This window comes from Pongo pygmaeus, chromosome 4 (genome assembly GCF_028885625.2).
Source record: "Pongo pygmaeus isolate AG05252 chromosome 4, NHGRI_mPonPyg2-v2.0_pri, whole genome shotgun sequence".
In the NCBI taxonomy this organism is placed as follows: domain Eukaryota; kingdom Metazoa; phylum Chordata; class Mammalia; order Primates; family Hominidae; genus Pongo; species Pongo pygmaeus.
The window spans coordinates 123,731,436-123,752,926 of NC_072377.2; the positions used below are offsets into that span (position 1 = coordinate 123,731,436).

The following is a 21,491-nucleotide window of genomic DNA, read 5'->3' on the forward strand; positions in this document are numbered from 1 at the left end:
TGTAATCATTATTGCCTAGGGCAACCAATGAGTCTTGTGGATATAAACCTCTGGCTCTGACTTTGGGTAACCACAAAATTCATTTCCCATAACCTCTATCCTAATATTTTTGAGACTGACAGTCTTTGAGGTCCAACCATACTGCTTTATACTAACATCACCAAACTTTCTTCCATTCCTGGTATCAGAAACCTAGAAGCAGCAGGGATATTTTGTCAGAGTTTATGCCATAAAGAAGGTATCATATGATTCCTGGGGCAAATTGATAGAAAAAGAGCAGAGATGGGGTCTGATATGAAGTTAGAGGAGTTGAAACTCAGGAAATGACATTTTCAAAATCATCACAAAACTAAGCCACAGGAATAAAAGATACACAGTTGAACTCAAAATCATGATGAAGAGATTCCAGAATTAAAGCCTGAGATCACAGAGGGAAAGGCTTCATCCTGTTTTCTTCAAGGCATATTTTTCTTGTCCACGAATTTGGCAAATAGGAGATGTAAGGAGAAATGGCCTAGTACACTACTGGATCTTTTCAGATTTGTAAGCCATTAAATCTCATTTAAGCCACACCAACTTGAAATGACCTCCAGTGTAGAAGATGAGAAAACTGTGTTTCAAATAAATTGCACCCAAGTTTACAACCTGGGACTCTTGACTTTGAGCCTTTTGTTTCCATCTATACTGTTCTTACTTGGCTTCACGCCGTGCTGTTGGGTCTCTGGTTCTCTGGGAGGCTTCGGAAACTGCATGAGAATGCTGTGACTTCTAAAGTGACCTTGTCAGCCCCTGTGGCTTTTAACTGTGGGTTTTCACTTTGGCTTTATTTTTGGCCCATTACCTTTGCATCTTGCTGCTGTTGCATAGCTTTTCATGGATGTTGACTAGGCTTCTCCTTTTGTCTTGTAGTAGACTCTCATTCTGTTCTTGATAGGCCAGTTTTCTCTAGGCAGAATACCCCTATTTTAACTATCAGAGTCCTCGTAGTACTTTTTTTTTTTTTTTTTTTTTTTTTGAGACAGAGTCTCGCTGTGTCGCCCAGGCTGGAGTGCAGTGGCACGATCTCGGCTCACTACAAGCACTGCCTCCCGGGTTCACGCCATTCTCCTGCCTCAGCCTCCCGAGTAGCTGGGACTACAGGTGCCTGCCACCACGCCCGGCCAATTTTTTGTATTTTTTAGTAGAGATGGCGTTTCACCGTGTTAGCCAGGATGGTCTCGATCTGCTGACCTCGTGATCCGCCCGCCTCGGCCTCCAAAAATTCTGGGATTACAGGCGTGAGCCACCGCGCCTGGCCAGAGTCCTCGTAGTACTAAATCTATTGCTAACAAGAAAGTAAGCACCTTAAAAAAAGAGAAATTCCCTTCTAAAGAAAGTTTTTAATATGTTATATATTTTAAATATCATTATGAAAGAGAAGATGTAACTCATTAGTTGAACTATGTGAGGTCTCCGTTTTCACCCAGCCATCTGACATTTTGCGTTTCTCAGTTTATGATACTACCAGAAGGAATTAATTTTGGCCAAATGTGATTCTGTACTAAAGAGCATCAGAATGTATTTGAAGTTTAATTTGTTGTGTTCTTTAACTTATGAAGAAGGTTGTTCTGTGACAGGGATTGTGTGAAACACATCTATGTGGTCCATGTCCATTTATCTCTGGAACAACTCCAAAAAGTGGGGATCATCGTACTCATCTTACAGATGAGGAAGCCGAGTCCCAGTAATATCCCTGAGCAGTATGGCAGTTCGTGGAACCATTAGCTACAGAGTATTTGGACTTTTATAAGTATACTGTAGTTTTCCAGGACCCTGGGGAAATAAGTGGCCACAGAAAAAAAACACTAGTGCATTAAAGGTTCATACTGCAGTCTTTTTAAAAAAAATGTTTTCGGTGGAAAACATTCTAATATGTGTTACAAGGTATGTTTTTTAAGAGGATAAATTCATGACTCTCATATAAATACAAATTGCACATATTGAAGATTTTACTTAATTCATTTATTAATGAGGGAAACAGTAAGCTCTTACGTTTGGTTCAAGGAGGATCTTCAGAGCAGTCAAACAAGAAAATCAGGAATCAATTGCAGCTCCACTGAACACATTTTATTTGCGTCTGTATGTAGAAGAGCCATTTGCAATATTATCAGTTTTCTACAATTTACAGAGTTATAAAATAGCGAAGGACAATAAAGGGAATCTGGAAGAGTGTCTTAGACGATTCCTAATACTCCCTTCAAAAGAACCCAGTGTTTTGTTCTGTTTTGTTTTGCGGGGGAGGAGCATTTCAAAGTCACCATTTTCTCTGACATGTCTTCTTTACTATGTTGCCTTTTAAGGTTAGCATGTATTTTTCTGGAGTATAAGAAACAGAGTGAATGACTTAGCTTGCCACTGTGACGGTGCCTGTCACTGGTTCTTAACCACTTGGAGGGATGTGCATATACCCCAAAATGTGCATTCCATACAGGTTAAGGACTTCAGATGTAGTGATTCTCCCAAGACTATGTTCTGTGTGACAGCCTCCATCTGTGTGGCATAAGGCCAATTTTGGGATTAAGGTGCCTGGCACTTGTCTTCTCTCTCTAGTTGATAAGATTCCCTCCAGCTTGCTGCCATGGTTGTTGCTTCTGACCCTTCCAGGGCAGCCCCATTTAGAGTTCATATCTGTGCTGCTTCTACTGGGCCTCCCTCCCTCCCTCCCTCCCTCTCTTTCCTTCCTTCTTTCCTTCTCCCTCTCTCTTTCCCTCTGTTGTTTCTTCTCTATGCTATTGAGTTTCTGACTTTGGGATTTTGAGTATGAAAGCTGGTGACACTGACACATCATTAGCTACTCCGAGCGTTCATTGCTTTTCTCTGGAGCACTGCCAAATCTCCATGTAGGGAGGTCAACTCTTAGCCTGCTGACTTCTTATGACAGAGTTCGTGGTTTGTTCTGGCCACTTTCTTATCACCAAAGCTGACTTTTTACTAAGTCCCATTAGATTTAGAATTATTTAGATGCAAGAGAGCTAAGGTTTTATATATTTATTTAAAGAACTTTTATTAACAGACAACAGAACTTTTATTAACAGTCAACATGCTTTCCAAATTATTATCTTTTCTATCCTTCCTAATATTGGAACCCTGGATCGAATTTTAACTAGGCAAGAATTTGCAACGTATGTACATCTGTTGTCATCACTGTTAAAAGAGTCCCAAGTATAATGGATTTGAGGGTAAAAAATTATGTATTTACTGGTAAGACTGTAAAGAAAATGATTTGAGTACTTTATTAGAAAATTCTCAGTGGGAGTAGTTATGTTATGGGGCATTTTTGTTAATTTTCATAAAACTATAAGTATTAATAACAAAGGACTTTTCTCTTTTTTCCTTCTGAGCACATTTTTTCTTGAATATTTGGGTCAGTATATTTTTACCATATTTATCTCTAACTTTATAATTTTGGTGCTAAAGCCACAATTCCCTAAATATCACTTTGCCTTACAGCAAATGTTGCTGAAATGGTCAAGGGAGGAGATACAGAGACAGAGAGGGAGGGAGGTAAGATAAGTAATGTAAAATAACATTTACACCCTATTTCTAGAAAATAATCTTAAACAGTTTTAATGTGGTGGTAATGCTTTGTATGTTTTTTTAAATACAGCATCATTCTTCATTAATGAACAATTTACATGTCTGTTTCCAAACACAAGTGAATTCATCTTAAGAGGCAAAAAACTGAATGAATATTTTCAGCACTTTCTCCTTGGGAAACATCTCCTGTTTACATCTTAGTTGCTTCCCAGGACATGCCTTAGGTATCCCTCTGGCACATGTTGAAACATAGATCCAGCCAGAAGTAGAGTTGGGCCTGTGTTTAATCTCCTGCTACAGTTCAAGTCAGAACTACACCTTGCTTTTACTCTAAATATTTGCATTATTGTCCTTGGATGTTTTCCCGGTGTGCACAACAAATCTCTCCTCTTTAAAAGAATTGGTTGATGACAGTAAGAGAAATCATACTCTGGAGCGCATTTAGAGGGAAGAAAAACCACATGTTTAGTGAGGTAAAACAAATATATCTGTTTTTCTACCTTTTAATACAACAAACAAAAACACCCACGAATGTATTTACAACTCTCGTTTTACAGGCCAACATGTTTTCATAGAGAAGTATTTGAGTATATTGTGGATGAGATAGGGGAAATTGATTTCTGCTTCTGGACCAGCCACTCTCTAGGCCTGCAAGATGACACAGTGAACATGATACACAGAATCTTTGCTCTCAGAGTTTAAATCCTAGTAGGGAGAGGCAGACAATAAAATGTAGGCAAATGAAGAGGATTTAAGGAACAAGGAGGTGTGATAGTTAGCAAAGAACTTAAGTGAAGCATCTTTTTTTTTCTTTTCTTTTCTGAGACAGGGCCTTGCTGTGTCGCCCAGGCTGGAGTACAGTGGCGTGATTATAGCTCACTGCAGCTCTGTAGCCTTGAACTCCTGGGCTCGGGCAGTCCTCCCACCTCAGCCCCCTGAGTAAATAGGACTACTTGCCCAGCTAATTTTTTTTTTACGTTTTTTTTTTTTTTGTAGAGACAGGGTCTTGCTATGTTGCCCAGGCTGGTCTCGAACTCCTGGGCTCAAGTGATTCTCCCACCTTATCCTCCTAAAGTGCTGGGATTACAGGTGTGAGCCACTGCGCCCGGCCCCATTTGCAAATTTCATTTCTTGAAACTCTGGCTGATATGTGAAAAGAGATGGAGAGGGGTTTGGACTAGGCTGCTGTCCGTGGAGATCCAGGGAAATGGATAGAATTCAGAGAAATGCAGGAGGAAGGTGGAATGGAAAGAACTTAATAATGGACTGGGTAAGGGAGAGAATGGTATGGTGGATGATCCCCAGGTCTCTGATTTGATTGAGCAAAAGGTTGGAAGGGATGCTATTAATTGAGATCATAAAGAGTGAAAGAGGAGCACTTAGTAGGGAGGCGGGAGAGAATCAAAGATCAGTTTTGCATGTGGTACATTTGAGATGCCTGCAAAATAGTCAAGGAAAAGAAAAATCTTGAATGCACTTACAAAATGAGTCCAGAAAACAGGTCAGGGCTGAGTTATAGCTATGGGGGTCATTGGCACATGGGTGGTATCTGAAGCTGTGGGAGTGGATGAGATCACACAGGGCTGAGGATAGACTGAAGGAGAAAAACTTGGTCCAGGACTAGCTCTGAGATACACCAGACTTTTAAGGGATCTGGTAGAGCATGTGGAACTGACAAATGAGCCTGAACAGGAATGGCTAACAGCAGTTAATTTGCAAGAAAAAGAAACATACTTCATGAGCACAGACCACACATCCCTGGCCAGCGACTCTCAGCCACAAGCCCCAGTTGGCTCCAAAAAAGCTTTCTCTAATGCTAGAAAATAAATCTACTCATGCATGTCTTCTTGGTGGAGGAGGAGAAAGAGCTTCAGATGGTGGAGGGGGACAAGGGGCTTCAACCTCATTTAAAAAGACGACTTCACTGGAATAACCCAAAGAATAAAAGGAAAGTGTGACACAGCTGCTGTGTTTCTGGAGCGGGGTTTGAAGTTCCTCTAGGACAAATATGACAGCCTCAGACATCAACTTCTCTATCTTGATTCATACTTGATTACCAGTAAACGGGGAATGATCTTGCTTAGTTGGCAGTAGATTTGCCTTTTACACGCTCTCTTGCAGGAAGTTGAATTGCTGTATCATAGAGTTTTTGTTTTCCATGTTTGAAGTTAAATGGGATATTGAGATTTAATCAGAAAAGTAGCTGAGAAGAGGTGCAAACATGAAAGTCCAGCCTTGGATAAAGGAGAAATCTTATGAATACCTCTCCCTCTGGTTTCAATATTTCACAACATAAAGTATGTCCAACTGATAGACTTGTAGTAAATCCCAGGTAAGATATTTGTAGACTGCGCCATGTTCTAAAACATTAAAAAAAAAACAGTAACATTTCAACTTTATATGAAATATATTACTGAAATCCTAGTTATTTGCTGAGTAGCTGAAAATGGTTGGGTATCCCTATGTAAATCAAGTTTATTGATTTTTTTTGAGGTCTATATCAGGAGTTCTAAGATGAAATATGGTCGCTGGTTTTAATGTGATACTGTTAGCTACATGGATGCCATTTTGACATAAATTCTTTAGTGTGAATTAATCTTTATACTCTTTTGCAAATCATTGAAGAAAAGGAATAGAAACAGACTTCTGCTTAAATGATAAAAACATAAAACATTAAAGGATGGAAACTTCTACATAAAGTTGGCTGTTTCTCACACATTTTCACTTTCCTTCTCTTTTTCAAAATATATTTTAGTTCTTCTGCAGTTTCAGTTCATGTTTCAGAAGTTTAAATTTCGACATTTGTGAGGGGACCCTTTCTTATTCAATCAAGACATTCTTTGAGTGGATGTGTGGCACTGTATATTTATAAATGATGTTCGGGTCATAAGGAACCATTTTGCAGCTACCTCTACTATATACCACGAACTACTTTGGTCCAAATTTCAAATCTAATTTGGTTCTTCTTTTCCTCAATTTTATTTAATTTTAATTTAATTTTTTCTGAGACAGGGTCTCACTTTGTTGCCCAGGCTGGAGTACAGTAGTGCAATCACTGCTCACTGCAGCCTCAACTTCCCAGGCTCAGATTATTCTCCCAGCTCCAACTCCCTAGTAACTGGGACTACAGGTGCATGCCACCACACCTGGCTCATTTTTTTTTTATTTGTAGTTTTTTGTTGCAATGGAGTGTTGCTATGTTGCCCAGGCTGGTGTCAAACTCCTGGGCTCAAGCGATCGTCTCACTACCTTGGCCTGCCAAAGCGCTGGGATTTCAGGTGTGAGCCACCACACCCCGCCTTTCCCCAATTTTAAATCCAACATGGCAGTTCTGGATTAAGGGAGTCACTCTTCCTATGTGTCCTCCCGGTCTAGATTTTGAAGCAGCTGCCTTTTTGCTTCCTAATGATGCTAGCCTATCCAAACTAGAAATAATCTTATATAATCATTGGTGCCTTGACTCATTTGTATGTATCTGTATTTTTAAACTTTTTATCTTTCATTACCAAATGACTGCTTTCTGATACCCAGGCCTAGGCTTAAACACTGGCATATATGGAGAGAACAGTTGCCACTCAACTCAGAGATGGAGTAGACACCCGAAGAACTGCAGTTCTTAAGCCTTAAGCGGGAGAAATGGGCCAGGTGTGGTGGCTCATGCCTGTAATCCCAGCACTTTGGGAGGCTGAGGTGGGCAGATCACCTGAGGCCAGGAGTTCGAGACCAGCCTGGCCAACATGGTGAAACCCCGTCTCTACTGAAAATACAAAATTAGCCGGGCATGGTGGAGGGCGCCTGTAATCCCAGCTACTCTGGAGACTGAGTTGTGAGAATCACTTGAACCCGGGAGGTGGAGGTTGCAGTGAGCCAAGATCACGCCATTGCACTCCAGCCTGGGCAAAAAGAGTGAAACTCCGTCTCAAAAAAAAAAAAAAAAAAAGATTGCTACATGCATGGAGTGGGGAAAATTGTGGTAGAAAAAAAGTAAACTTGGTTTGGAGAATAAACATTTATTGAGCATTTTCACTTGACCAGCTCTAAGCTAGGAAGATTACATATAGTGTCTCTTTAATATTTAATATGTATAGCCATTATTATGTATATTGTAAACATCTGTCAGAAGTTATAATTCCAAAAGTAAACTCTCAGCAACAGCTTTTTCAAAGTATATTTTTTCATGTAGCACATTTCATTAGCTCATGAAACAGGTTATTTCCCCAAAATGTATAAAAATGTAAAGCGAACAATGGCCATTCATCAGAAATAGCAGGTGACAATGAGCTCTCCAAGGAGCACTTCTTTCCAACACTCGACTTCTGGAGGTTGAAATTCAAGGTGCTTAGGACAGCCAAATTGGTAGGCACTGGCCAATGTCTTGGGAAATTTGACTTTTTGCAACCGAATTATAAAACAAGGCTTTCCTTTTGATTTGCTTAATCTGCCATTTTACTCAATATTATGGCTTTGCCATTTGTTCTTCTTCCATTTAAATGAATTTCTTTTAAATCGCTTCTGGTTGCTGTTGCCCACATGACAGGTATAGAGTTGATTTTGTATTTTTTTTTGTTTTGAGGCAGAGTCTCGCTGTGTCACCCAGGCTGGAGTGCAGTGGAGCAATCTCAGCTCACTGCAACCTCCGCCTCCTGGGTTCAAGCGATTCTTCTGCTTCAGACTCCTGAGTAGCTGGGATTATAGGCGCCCGCCACCACGCCCATGTAGGCCAGGCTGGTCTCAAACTCCTGATCTCAAGTGATCTACCCACCTCGGCCTCCCAAAGTGTTGGGATTACAGGCGTGAGCCACTCCACCCAGCCAAAAATTCTTTTCTGAACAGAGACTAATGTCAGTAGATGTAAGACAAACCACAAATGGTGGGAAAATGAGGGAAAAAAGTGCTCCCAAATATCTGTTTTTAGTTTGCTTCACTTGCTGATATTTACTAATTATTAATTCTTTTCCTCTCTTTTTTTTTTTTAGTGGCCACAGATGTCTTTAATTCCAAAAACCTGGCCGTTCAGGCACAAAAGAAGATCTTGGGTAAAATGGTGTCCAAATCCATCGCCACCACCTTAATAGACGACACGAGTAGTGAGGTGCTGGATGAGCTCTACAGAGTGACCAGGGAGTACACTCAAAACAAGAAGGAGGCAGAGAAGATCATCAAGAACCTCATCAAGACAGTCATCAAGCTGGCCATTCTTTATAGGAATAATCAGTTTAATCAAGATGAGCTAGCATTGATGGAGAAATTTAAGAAGAAAGTTCATCAGCTTGCTATGACCGTGGTCAGTTTCCATCAGGTGGATTATACCTTTGACCGGAATGTGTTATCCAGGCTGTTAAATGAATGCAGAGAGATGCTGCACCAAATCATTCAGCGTCACCTCACTGCCAAGTCACATGGACGGGTTAATAATGTCTTTGATCATTTTTCAGATTGTGATTTTTTGGCTGCCTTGTATAATCCTTTTGGGAATTTTAAACCCCACTTACAAAAACTATGTGATGGTATCAACAAAATGTTGGATGAAGAGAACATATGAGCACATGAGTTAAGATTGTGACTGATCATGATTTATTTGAAGATGGAGCACTGCTGATTTATGAAGGAAAAAAGAAGAATTTTCTAAAGATTACACATATTTCAGAAAGACTTTGCCCAATTCAGTTGTCAGACATAATGATTTATTTGAAGGCTTGTTTTATTTGAAGAAAAGCATATTGCCAAAAATTCTGGTTAAAAGCTTCCTAACGGGTAACAGACCATAGGAGAGATATGTGGTTGGGTAATGCAAATGTAGTTATACAAAGAAAAATACAGATGTCTCCAGACCTGAGGACTTTTTTAATACGGCAATTGTTGTGTTGGTGGCACATTGGATATTTCTAACATGTACAAAGCTATGTATTTTGATTTACTTTCATTTCTTGCTATGTATATGTACTTTTCTTAAAATGCCAAGAACTTTCTCTTGCTATCATTGCTGCTTTTGAAACAATTCAATTTTCATGTCTACAGCTGACTGTTTTGTTAAGATTGAGTCATTGACATTCAGGATTTAAGTCTGAGGTAGTCAACCCTCAGGAAAAAAAACTGCTTATCTGAAATCAGTACTGTGGAAATGAACTATATTAGCTATTATGAATAATGTCCAATATAAGAATATGCTTCTGGAATTGAGTTCTCCTTTTAAGTACCAATGATACTTAAATTTTTCAGAAATGTTATGGTGTGTCATTGCCTTGAAATGCTTGCTTAGGGCTTCTTTTATGTTATCTTAAAATGTGCTGGTGAATTTTCCATTTTTTACATCCATTTCACATGTAAGAGACAAAAAAATCTAGATTGGTCTTGATATTGAGATAATAAAAAGTAAGTAGCATTAAGAAAGGTAACAGTCTTCATTCTACAGATGATCTCATTGAAACAATTTAGGGGAATGAGGGGCAAAAGGGGAGAAATGATATTGCTAAAGAACATGAGCATAAAAATGAGTGCATTTCAGTGTTTAAGAAGGTTTGATAAAGAGTGTCACTTTTTTATTTAACTGATAAGATTTTTGTTATTTTTTACTTTGATGAGTAAACCAAAGAATATTTGCATTTCAAGCAGTTTGTGTGGTGTTTCTATATAATTTTCTGTGTGTAAATAATAAAGTAGGCATTTGTTTATTTTGTAAAAAAGAAATGAAAATCTGCTGGCCAGCTATGTCCTCTAGGAAATGACAGACCTAACCACCAGCAATAAATATTTTCATTGTCACATGACTTTTTTTTTTTTTTGAGTCTCGCTCTGTTGTCTAGGCTAGAATGCAGTGGCACAATTTTGGCTCATTGCAACCTCTGCCTCCCAGGTTCAAGCGATTCTCCTGCCTCTGCCTCCCAAGTAGCTGGGATTACAGGCATGCACCACCACACCCAGCTAATTTTTCTATTTTTAGTCAAGATGGGGTTTCACCATGTTGCCCAGGCTGGTCTTGAACTCCTGACCTCAAATGATCTGCCTGCCTCGGCCTCCCAAAGTGTTGGGATTACAGGTGTGAGTCACTGTGTCTGTGATTTAGTGTACTCTCTTGGCTTAAATTTGCCTCCCTCCCAGAATATTGACATTAAAATAATAGTTTACCAGGAAAGGTTCCACAACTAAAAATTCCAGAAGTTGAGATCTGCTCTAACCCATTTCAGCCTAGAGAGGGTGGTCAGTTTCTCTGACACCCTCATTTGCTTGGCTAAGACAAACAGCAAAGGTGTAGAGTTTCTTCCTGTTTGATATTAAATCCTGACACTAAGATTTGAACTGAAAGTATCATTCTCACTTCCTAGAGCCAGTAGGTGATCAGTATATGCTGTAACAATAACACAGTGACTACAGAAATGACCCTTCTAGCTTCATAACTTGCTAAGTGGCTTATAAATGGAATTCAGCAGCCTTCCTTGACCAGCTGTTTTCCTCACATGTGAAGGCTGAGAATGTGATGGGGGGTGTGAGCTACTGACTGGATGTGTTCTGTTCTCCAGGTCTCACACAGCAGAGGTATGGGAAACGAAGGCCCTGAGCAGTCGATGGATGCTTCTTGCTCATCTCTAGCTATAGACAGGACCAACCAGAGAGAGAAAACGTACGGAGGGAGAAATCTGGATCTCTCTGGACACACTGGATCATAGGGTTGTGACAGCAGGCTAACAATCAAATGTGCATGGGATGGGGGGAGCAATGCTTCATCTCCCACAGAGGGAAGGCAGTGAGTAGACCAAAGGAGGGAATCCTGTTTGCTACCATTTCTCAGCATTTTCTGGAGGGGACCCATCTCCTTACCAGTGCTGTGCCTGAAAAGCATGCCTTGGAAGGATCAGGTTCAAAGTCGTGATTAGCAAGTTCATTTCTAATACAATAGGACTCCCCTTGAGCATTTAGGGTGGCAAGGAGCGTGGAAGCTGGGAAGAATCCCCACGTGCTTAGGGTAGATACATCTGAGCCAAGTTAATACTAATTTGGGGGTCCTGTGAACCTTTTTATAAAATAGTATCTTCACGTTTTGAAAAAAATTGTGTTGTAATTGATTTTATTTTGTGCTGGTGGCTTCTCTGCAAAAATTATGAGTGGATATGATAAGTGGATGATGATAATACTAATGGACCACTAACACAGAGTAGTTTGTACTATGTGTTGGGCACATTAACTCATTTAATTCCTGCCACAATCTTCACCATCTTATAGATAAGGAAACTAGGGGAAGAGAAGTTAAGGAATTTCCTGAGGTCACATGTGCCTGAGGTGTCCCAGCCGGAATATGTATAAAATCTTATTTTCACTTAAAGATGGTATGGCTAAAGGCAATGCTAGGAACATCTTTGGCTCAGAGAAAGCGTGGGCAGTGTGCTGCTGAAATGGTTCCTCATGTGGTGACATTTTAGGCAGTACCTAAGTCAGCACAGATCTGGCCTGTTCTCTAAAGATCTGTGTAGATTTTGTACAAAGACATTTTTCAAAGTTTTCAACATGACTCCTACTTTGGGGGCATCTTGTGGCTCAGTTTTCTGTCTCGTGGAACTTCACTTCTAGGTGCTCACAATGACTTCTAACATTGACTTCTGAGGTGCAGTGAGCTCCTCCCCCACAGCAGTTACTAGCAGTGGTGGGTTCAGAGGATGACAAGGCACACTCAATGTGCATTCACCAAGACAAGCAAGGAAGCAGCAGTTCAGTACTGTGCTCCCTAGAGTAGGCACAGCATCGGTTTCAAACTTCAACATTATTTTCCAGATTTGGAGGCTCAAAATATTTGAGCAAGGAAATTAAAAAATAGCCTCTTTCTGATTATTAGGTCTTTCATGTACAACTCAAAATTAGTTTAACAGTAAAGCATGGGGTGGGTGCGGTGGCTTATGCTTTTAAGCCCAGAACTTTGGGAGGCTGAGGTGGGAGGATCACTTGAGGTGAGGAGTTCGAGACCAGCCTGGCCAACGTGGTGAAACCCCACTGCTACTAAAAATACACAAGATTAGCCAGATGTGGTGGCAGGCACCTGTAATCCCAGCTACTTGGGAGGCTAAGGCAGCAGAATCGCTGGAACCTGGGAGGCAGAGGTTGCGGTGAGCTGAGATTGTACCACTGCACTGCAGCCTGGGCAACAAGAACGAAACTCCGTCTCAAAAAAAAAAAAAGCATGAGTTAAGAACTTCAATCGTACAGAAATATTGCTTTTTAAACTCTTATATAATAGTATCCCATTCACAATTATCTGGAAAGTTCTTTTTCTCGCACCATGTGAATACACACACAGACACACACAAACACACACACACACACAATTTTTAAGCCCCCAAAGGCTTAAAATAGTCCTTTCTGTGGTCTGTACCTGTCAGTTGGATTTTTACTAAGAATTTTAATTTATTCTTGAGATACTTGATGAACGTATATAAGCAGTTGCAATTTAGCATACAAAACCTGACAAATGGTAAATAAAAGAATATGTTTATCCAAATGATGAAATATTTGTAGTAAAAAGTGCTATTCAATTGCCAGGAAATTAAAATACTCCAGTAAAATGAACTAAATCAGCATGTTAGTAGGAATGATAATATTTAAAAGTTTTAGTCAATCTTGCATTTCCATACTTGCATTATCTAAATTAGTTGAACTTTTCAGTGTTTTACTTGATATATTGCATTCTTGAGCATTAGGCTTCTAGGTGATTTGTTAAACTCAGCAGGTTGTAGTACACAGTGCTGTTTCTGACAGATAAAATTTTATCCTACCTCTGAAATAATTGTACTTTCTGTGATTCACATAAAGACTTTATAGAAACTCCCTAATGAAAATATTGGAGCATTAACCAGAAAATGAGTCAACTTTTTGTTTCCAAAATGATACAACAGGAAAACCTTAACTACTTATAATCCCATATGATTACCATCACCACGAAGTATTGAAAATCTGTTTTCTCTTTTACTAAGTGTCCTCATGGTCACTTATGTATACCCAAAGCCTGAAAGATATTTTTATCTCAGGGAAATTCCAGAAATGGAAACATTTTTGTGTAATATTGATTCATTTCTGTCTCACCGAAGATGTGTTTTCCACGTAGCAAAGAACATCAGCCCCATGTACATCAGCCCCATGTTATAGGGAACAAGCCAGTCCCAAATCGTACCGTCTGCTGAGCACTGAGAAAGGATATGGACAAGTCAGTCAGCATTCACAATTAAGAGAAAAACATCTGTGCTTTGGAAAATGTTCTTCAAGGATAGAGAATTGTGCTCTATGTCCACCAAATTTCCATGAGATCTTTATAAGATGAGACAGCCAGTGGATAAGGCCCCTTATCTTTCTTCATGGATGGCTGAGGAAATTCTCCGCCTTCCCTAACATCAGCTGCATAACTGTATTTCTGCCTCATGGTAATAAAGTAGTTGATCAGGCACTTGGGGTTTGTTCTTAATACAAGAAAGACAATTTGATTTTTAAAAGTTTTGATTTGTAGAATAATGTAAGACAATATGTTTCTTTCTACTTTGGTTTTTCCATTCAAAAGCTTACAGATGAATTCATTCATTTAAAACTACCAGGCCGAGTGCGGTGGCTCACGCCTGTAATCCCAACACTTTGGGAGACTGAGGTGGGCGGATCACCTGAGGTCAAGAGTTCAAGACCAGCCTGACCAACATGGTGAAACCCCATCTCTACTAAAAATACAAAATTAGCCGGGTGCAGTGCCACATGCCTGTAATCCCAGCTACTTGGGAGGCTGAGGCAGAAGAACCGCTTGAACCCGGGAGGCGGAGGTTGCAGTGAGCCAAGATTGCACCACTGCACTCCAGCCTGGGCAACAAGAGTAAGACTTCATCTCAAAAAAAAAAAAAAAGAAAAAAGAAAAAGAAACTCCGTCTCTAAATAAATAAATAAATAAATAAATAAATAAAATTTTGAAAACCAACCTGATGTGAAGTTGAAACACAAGACACGGAAATAAAAACTCAGAGTATAAATATCTATATTGTTACCATTATCTGGGATAATTGATGATTTATAAGAAGTTCAGGTTTCATTTTCCTAGAAATGGACTTTTATTAGGCCAGCAAGAGTGACCACTTAGCCATTTAAATGACTTGTCAGCATCTTTTGCTGCTCTCTTCTAAGACCACTGGTTTTCACTGAAGGATAAATACCTGCTAAGCAAATTATAAAATATTGTAAGACATTTAATCTCCTGGAAGAGGACTTGCTGGTAATTAGATCAAAGTTCCAGCATTATTGCTGTTTTCGAATCATATGGACTTGGTGTTCTCATGACTGAGGAGTCACATTTTTAGCTTGCTAAAATACTCACTGGAGAACATGGTGAAATCCACGAGTGGAAACGTTCCATGGTATTTTCAAACGCCATGTGTCAGGAATTTGGCATGCCTTCCTCCGGGAGAGGCACTGGAGTGTGGCCAGATGGAACCCAGCAGGGTACAGAGGGCATTTGTGGGAGCAGTCAGGAAACCAGGACGTCCAGCTTCTGCCTGCCAGGGAGCTCGCTCATGTTGTCTCTGAAATGTGCATAAAAGCAATTACCTCATATTCTAATTTTAAAGATAAAATTTTTAAAAACATGGAAGGCTCTGAGGCCTCCTGAAGGCTATTCCTATGTGAGGTATTGTTTACAGGTGGCCTTTCACTATTTCCAAATCAGCGACGAAAAGAAGCCGGAGTCTAAAATAAATGAAGCCACAGACTTCAGCAGCCTGAGAGAATTTTGTTCAATTCTAGTCTCCTTAAAAAAAAATCGGTTTTTGCTTTCAATTTAGGAAAATTGTTTTGGGTTGCGTTGTTGAAAGTAATGATTTCTAGCAGCTACTTACGTATAATCTCTTAACCAATTACATTCTGAATCTCTTAAATCATTTGATTATTCATGCTGGTTTTAGTTATCCACTGCTGTATTATAAGCCACCCCAAAATTTAGTGGTTTAAAACAACAACCATTTTGTTCCTGCTCATAATTCTGTGGGTTGAATGTGCTCACCTGGGCAGTTCTCTGATTTGGGGTCTCTCATGTGGTTGTGGTCAGATCATGGCTGGGACTGGAGTCTTACAAAGATTTGGCTGGGACACCTGGATGACCAGGCCTCTCCTGTCCCCATGGTCTCTACTTACTACTTACTAAGAGCACCCCAAATTGCAAGAGCAGAAGTTTCCAGGCATTCTTAAGGCTGATGCCCAGAACAGGCACAGTATCATTTCTGCCTCATTCTACTGGTTAAATCAAATCACAGGCTGTATTGGGGTCCCCAAGACACCCTCAGGTTTGATGATTCTCTAGAAGGACTCAGAGATCTCAGAAAAGCTACTGTCCTCATAGTTATGGTTTATTATAGCAAAAGGATACAGATTAAAATCAGCAAAGGAAGAAGGCGCATAGGGCAGAGGCCAGGAGGTACCAAGGTGCAAGCTTCCAGCTGTCCTCAACCAGTAGAATTTCATAGACAGCGCAAAATTTTCCTAGCAATGATGTGTGACAACATGTACAAAATATTGCCAACCAGGGAAGCTCACCCCAGCCTTGGAGTCCAGGGTTGTTAATGAGGCATGGAGCACTCACATGACTAACCTTAGTTACTCAGGCTCCAGCCCCTCCAGAAGTCAAACTGAAACAGGATGGCCCAGAGCTCCAGGTGAATATCATAAATCATATTGTTAGCATAAACAATGTGTCATGGCTCAAGCCCTAGGCATACAAAGGTACTCTTATCAAGCACTATATTCCAAGGGCTTAGAGACTGTCTCCCAAGATCTAGTCAAGGGCCAATCCTTTCTTTGGAATTTGCAGGGTTCGAACTTCCCAATCTTGCTGAGTTAATCCTTTACTGCACACAGGCTCAACCTGGGTTTAGTACAGGAGGAACTACACAAGGGCGTGAATTCCTCTTTAGTACAGGAGGAACTACACAAGGGATGCATGGCTCTTTGAGGCCATCTTCGGAGACCAGATGCCATATGATTGTTTCCCACCCTCTTGGCTCCAGCAAAGACCGAATACTTAGGGAGTCTGGAGTTCTTCACACAATAGTTTGTTTTTCATTGGAAACAAATATATAAAGTAAGGGTGGACTAACCTGAATGTAGTTAATAAGTACATTCCTTTCCATGTGAACATGTGAGTCCTGACAAGTTAATCTACGTAATTCAAGAAATGATGATTGAACAGCTACTATGTGCCTAACGCCAGGCTGTACCCTGGAACTATGCAGTAACACCTAGCTCTTTACTGACTGGTGGGGACACTTACAATGCACAGGTAACTTAATACCCAACGGGGCTTCCCAGGATGCAGATGAACCCAAGAAAGGCTTTTTTAGCCCAGCATAGGCTTTCTGATGTAACAATTTTCAAACAGTGTTTTGAGCTTTAAACTGATATTTTAAAAGCAATAAGCTCAAAGTAGTGGCCGATTTCTTTTTCAAAATCAGTGGCAAGTATGTGTGCTGGGGGCGGGTGGGGGAGGTGGTATATGTGAGATAGTATAAGTAAAAGAAAAAATGGGCCTGGGCCCAGTGTCTCACACCTGTAATCCCAGCACTTTGGGAAGTGGGAGGGTCACTTGAGCCCAGGAGTTTAAGACTAGCCTGGGCAACATGGCAAAACCCTGTCTCTACTAAAAATACAAAAATTAGCTGGGCATGGTGACATGCACCTGTAGTCCCAGCTAATCTGGAGGCAGAAGTGGGAGGATAGTTTGGATGGCTTGAGCCTGGGAGGCGGAGGTTGCTGTTAGCCAAGATCTTGCCACTGTACTCCAGGCTGGGCCACAGAGCACAACGCCTGTCTGAAAAAAGAAAAAAAAAAAAAAAAAAAATCTTACAAGTTTTTTTTTTGTTTTTTCAAAATAATAATGGTTATAAAAAGCCCCTGGCAAAATGTAGATTATAAATTCTACTGAATGGAAGAATGTAAAATAATATTTTAATCACTTTTTTTGGTTCGTTTTGTTAAAAAACAGGGTTTTGCTCTGTTGCCCAGGCTGGAGTGCAGTGGTGTGATCATAGCTCACTGCAGCCTCGGCCTACTGGTCTCAAATTATCCTCCTGCCTCAGCCTCCTAGGATGTTAGGCACTTGCCACCACACCCAATTAATTTTTAATCAACATTTAAGTAACGTCTTATTTAACATTCTGATTCTTGGGACTATCTGAGTAATAGCAATGTGGGAGATGCTTTTAACATTTTAAAATCATTTATCTAGAAATTAGATTGCAGCCTGATTTGTGAAGCTGCATAAACTCTGACTTCATATCCTTGTGCCCAGTGAAGCATATGTGTGTCCCTTGACCCCTCAGGCCAGGACACAGAAGTACATGGTTGAAGAGGTTCAGTTTGTGACCAGCCATGCCATAGGCCCAGATCTCAGTGGGTACTGCTCACCATTTGGTTCTGTCTGTTGGCTTGTCCCTATGACTACCCTGAGCTCCCTGAGTCTTGAAGAAGAAACATTAACAAAACAATCCATCCTCTTGCTGGCAAATGATTGACAATCAAGCCCAGGAACACAGCCCTGAGGACAAAGCGCAGTGTGGGGTTAAGGCTGTGGCTTTCCCTGGGGCTCCAGACAAGACAAGGATCTTTTTCTTTTCACTCCCTTACATTCAGAGAGTTGGAGTGCAAGGTCCTTTTTTGAATGAATTACAAGACTTCCTAACGCTTGCTAATTTATGAAATAATTTTACAAAAATATGGGCTTTTGTAGTTTCAGTTTTAGTTTTAAAAATTGTAATCTCTTGACTAAACTGTGTAATTTCAACCAAGAACAATAGTATAAACATGGCCGATTGCTTAAAAACCTACCCTATGTTCGGAATCAATTTGGCTTTTATTAGCAGGTCGAGAAAGATGTCTACTCTATTCTGCCTTCAAGTAGCCTTTGCCACACTCCCCTCCCCCAGACTCTAAAAGAAACAACCCCACCAACAGGACATTGGCTCCCCACTCCTTTCAGCTTAAGGAAAGGGAAAGCTACTGTCTTGGTAAGAGACTCTGACTTCCTGGTTACAGTCGGCAAGAATTGAGTTTGGAATTCAAGACAAACTAAGCTTTTCAGTCTTTTTCCAATGGTAATTTCAATACATCTGTTTTCCCTAATAGCTCATCTTTAATTCCTCTGTTTAGTTCTTATAAATCTTCCCATTCGTATATAAAGATTCCTGTTTGAGAAAAAGAGCCTTAAGTTCTATGCTGATGTGGTTGTCATCACATAAATCATTGCAAGCCCAAGGAGCAAGAGATCAACCAGAGTGTCTAAGAAGCATGGTTTGGTTGCTCCTTTCCCTTATCGTTTGTGAGTATTTTCTGTAAATGTACTTCCAAGTAGGACTTGTGTTTTCCACTGACTGTGCTTCACACTAAACTACAGGAGTTGGGGAGTTCCAGCCCTGCCCAAGGGGAGCGGCATTCATAAACGTGTGTGGCTAATTCAAATTTGGACAGGGTCAAAGATTCTTCTTTTTCCTTTAAACTTAAAAAAATTATTATAGACTCATAAGAAGTTGTAAAAATAGTACAAAGAGTTCTGTGTCCCTTCATCCAGCTTTGTCAAATGGTGACCTGTAATGTAGTACAATATCAAAACCAGGAATTGACACTGGTATGTTGGTGCTAGACTACAGACTTACTTAGTTTTCACTGTTCTATAAATGGAACCATACTGTTGTAATCTTTTCAGATTGGCTTTGTTTTACTAAGCATAATACTCTTGAGACGCAGCCAGGTTGTTGCATGTATCAGTAATTGATTCCTTTTTATTGCCGAGCAGTATCCTATTGCGTGGATGCACTAGAGTTTATGCAACCACTCACCCATTGAAGGATATTTGGGTTTTTTCCAGTATTCTTCTAGCATGAATAAAACTGCTATGAATATTCATCCATAGGTTTTTGTGTGAACATAATTTTTCATTTCTCTGGAATAAATACCCAAGGGTGTGATTGCTGAATCATATGGTAAAGACTGCAAAAACTATTTTCCAGAGTGGCTGTGCCATTTTGCATTCAAACCAGCAATGTATGACAGACTCTTTCTCCACGTCCTTGCCATTATTTGACATTACCATTATTGTTTACTTTAGCTGTTCTAATAAGTGGGTAGTGATATTGCATTGTGATTTTAATTATGATATTGAGTGTCTTTTCAGGTGCTTATTTTTTTGCATGCTTTTTTGTTTTAAATTTCATGCATTTCCATTCTTTCATTTATTTCCCTCCTCTTCCTCCTTGCCCCCTCTTTCTCTTCTTCCCTTTTCTTCTTTCTCTTCCTCATCTTTTTCTTCCTCTTCCTCTCAGTAAACTTACTGAAGTTCAATATACAGAAAATCATAAGCATACAGTTTGAGAAATTTCTCACAGAGTAAACATAACTATTAACTAGCAACCACATTAAAAAGCAGAACATTTCTATCACCCAGAAGTCCCCCACACAAGGTAACCACTATTTTGACTTCTAGAGATTTGTTTTGCCCATTTTTGAACTTCATGTAAATGGAATCATTCAGTATATATATACTCTTTTGTGTCTGGTTTCTTTTACTTGTAAGATTCATCAAATATTTTTAAATAACCTCTAAGACTGACTGACTGCCAATTTTAGGCAGCAAACACCATAAGGATGCTCTCCCAGGTATGTTGTAAAGTCAAATATAAGAGTGTAATACCACTCTCAGCTCCTTGCTCACTTGAGCCTAATGCCAGCAATCAAGCCAACAATAGTTCTGAGGCCTGATAAACACCAAACGCCAAATACTGTGTGGGATGATGATGATCATGGTGCTTCTTTTAAAGTATATCCTGAAATACAAACAACTGAACCAATCCCCTACTTTGTATAGTTTCTCCTTGGTTCATCTTTTTTTCTTTTTTTTTTTGAGAAGGAGTTTTGCTTTGTCACTCAGGCTGAAGTGTAGTGGCGCAATCTTGGCTCACTGCAATCTCGGCTCACTGCAATCTCTACCTCCAGGGTGCAAGCGATTCTCCTGCCTTGGCTTCCTGAGTAGCTGGGATTACAGGCATATGCCAGCATGCCCAGCTAATTTTTGTATTTTTAGTAGACATGGGGTTTTGCCATGTTGGCCAGGCTGGTCTCAAACTGCTGACCTCAGGTGATCAGCCTGCCTTGGCCTCCCAAAGTGCTGGGATTACAGGCGTGAGCCACCACGCCCACCTTTGGTTCATCTTTTGAAGGGAGGAACAGCTATTTTTAGGGATTACTTTGGTGAAGGGGAAGCAGACATGATCAAGAAGACTACTGAGCTTGAACAGGGATGATTACATGCTGTTTCCCCAAGGTACAATGAACCACCACCATCAGCTTTTCAGTATCTCAAGAAGTGACATTTCTGAAATCATTTGTGTGACAACAGAGGCCACTTGTCCTGCCTGTTCCACCCTCTGCTTTTTCTCACTAGTAGCAGGGCTGCTGCAAGTTCCAGTCTGAAAACTTTTGTTTACAAGTGAGAGTGTATCAAGGGACACTTTGACGTGAGTTCTCACAGATGATAAAATTATTCTTTGTTCCAGAAAAGACAGTGGCACATCTGAGGTAGTCAAGATTAGTTTTCGCAGAGATAAAATTAATATCTCTAACTTTAATCCTTTCCTGTCTGCAGTCAATTCCTTTCCTTCTGCAGTTATCTTCTCATAGTGCTGTCGGGATTCAGATGTCCCCACCCTGAGTACGATGCCATGATCACGAACCATTTGCTGTGTGCTAACATAAGGCTGCTAGATGTTGTATACAGCACCCTCTTACCATTAGATATATGGTGTCATTCCCCTTTACAGAAGAGAAACTGACACTGAGAAGATTACACATTTTCTCAGCAACACAGCTAGTCAGGGGGCAGAGCAAGGGCTTGAACCCAGGACTGACACTGAGACCCCTGCTCT

The 21,491-nt window shown here is 40.2% G+C and overlaps 1 protein-coding gene across 10 annotated transcripts in view; it reads left to right on the forward strand.

Moving 5' to 3' along the window:
* Positions 1-10,184, forward strand: part of TNFAIP8 (TNF alpha induced protein 8) — a 122,895-nt gene extending 112,711 nt beyond the window's left edge. For 9 of the 10 annotated variants that reach the window (XM_054489799.2, XM_063665161.1, XM_054489794.2 and 6 more), the window contains exon 2: positions 8,553-10,184. In XM_054489799.2, coding sequence (XP_054345774.1) covers positions 8,553-9,118 — 566 coding nt within the window. In that variant the 3' untranslated portion in view covers positions 9,119-10,184. Of the gene's footprint in view, positions 1-3,494; positions 3,544-8,552 lie in introns of those variants that run through there. The other variant, XM_054489795.2, reaches the window with a different exon arrangement.
* Positions 10,185-21,491: the final 11,307 nt, after the last annotated feature.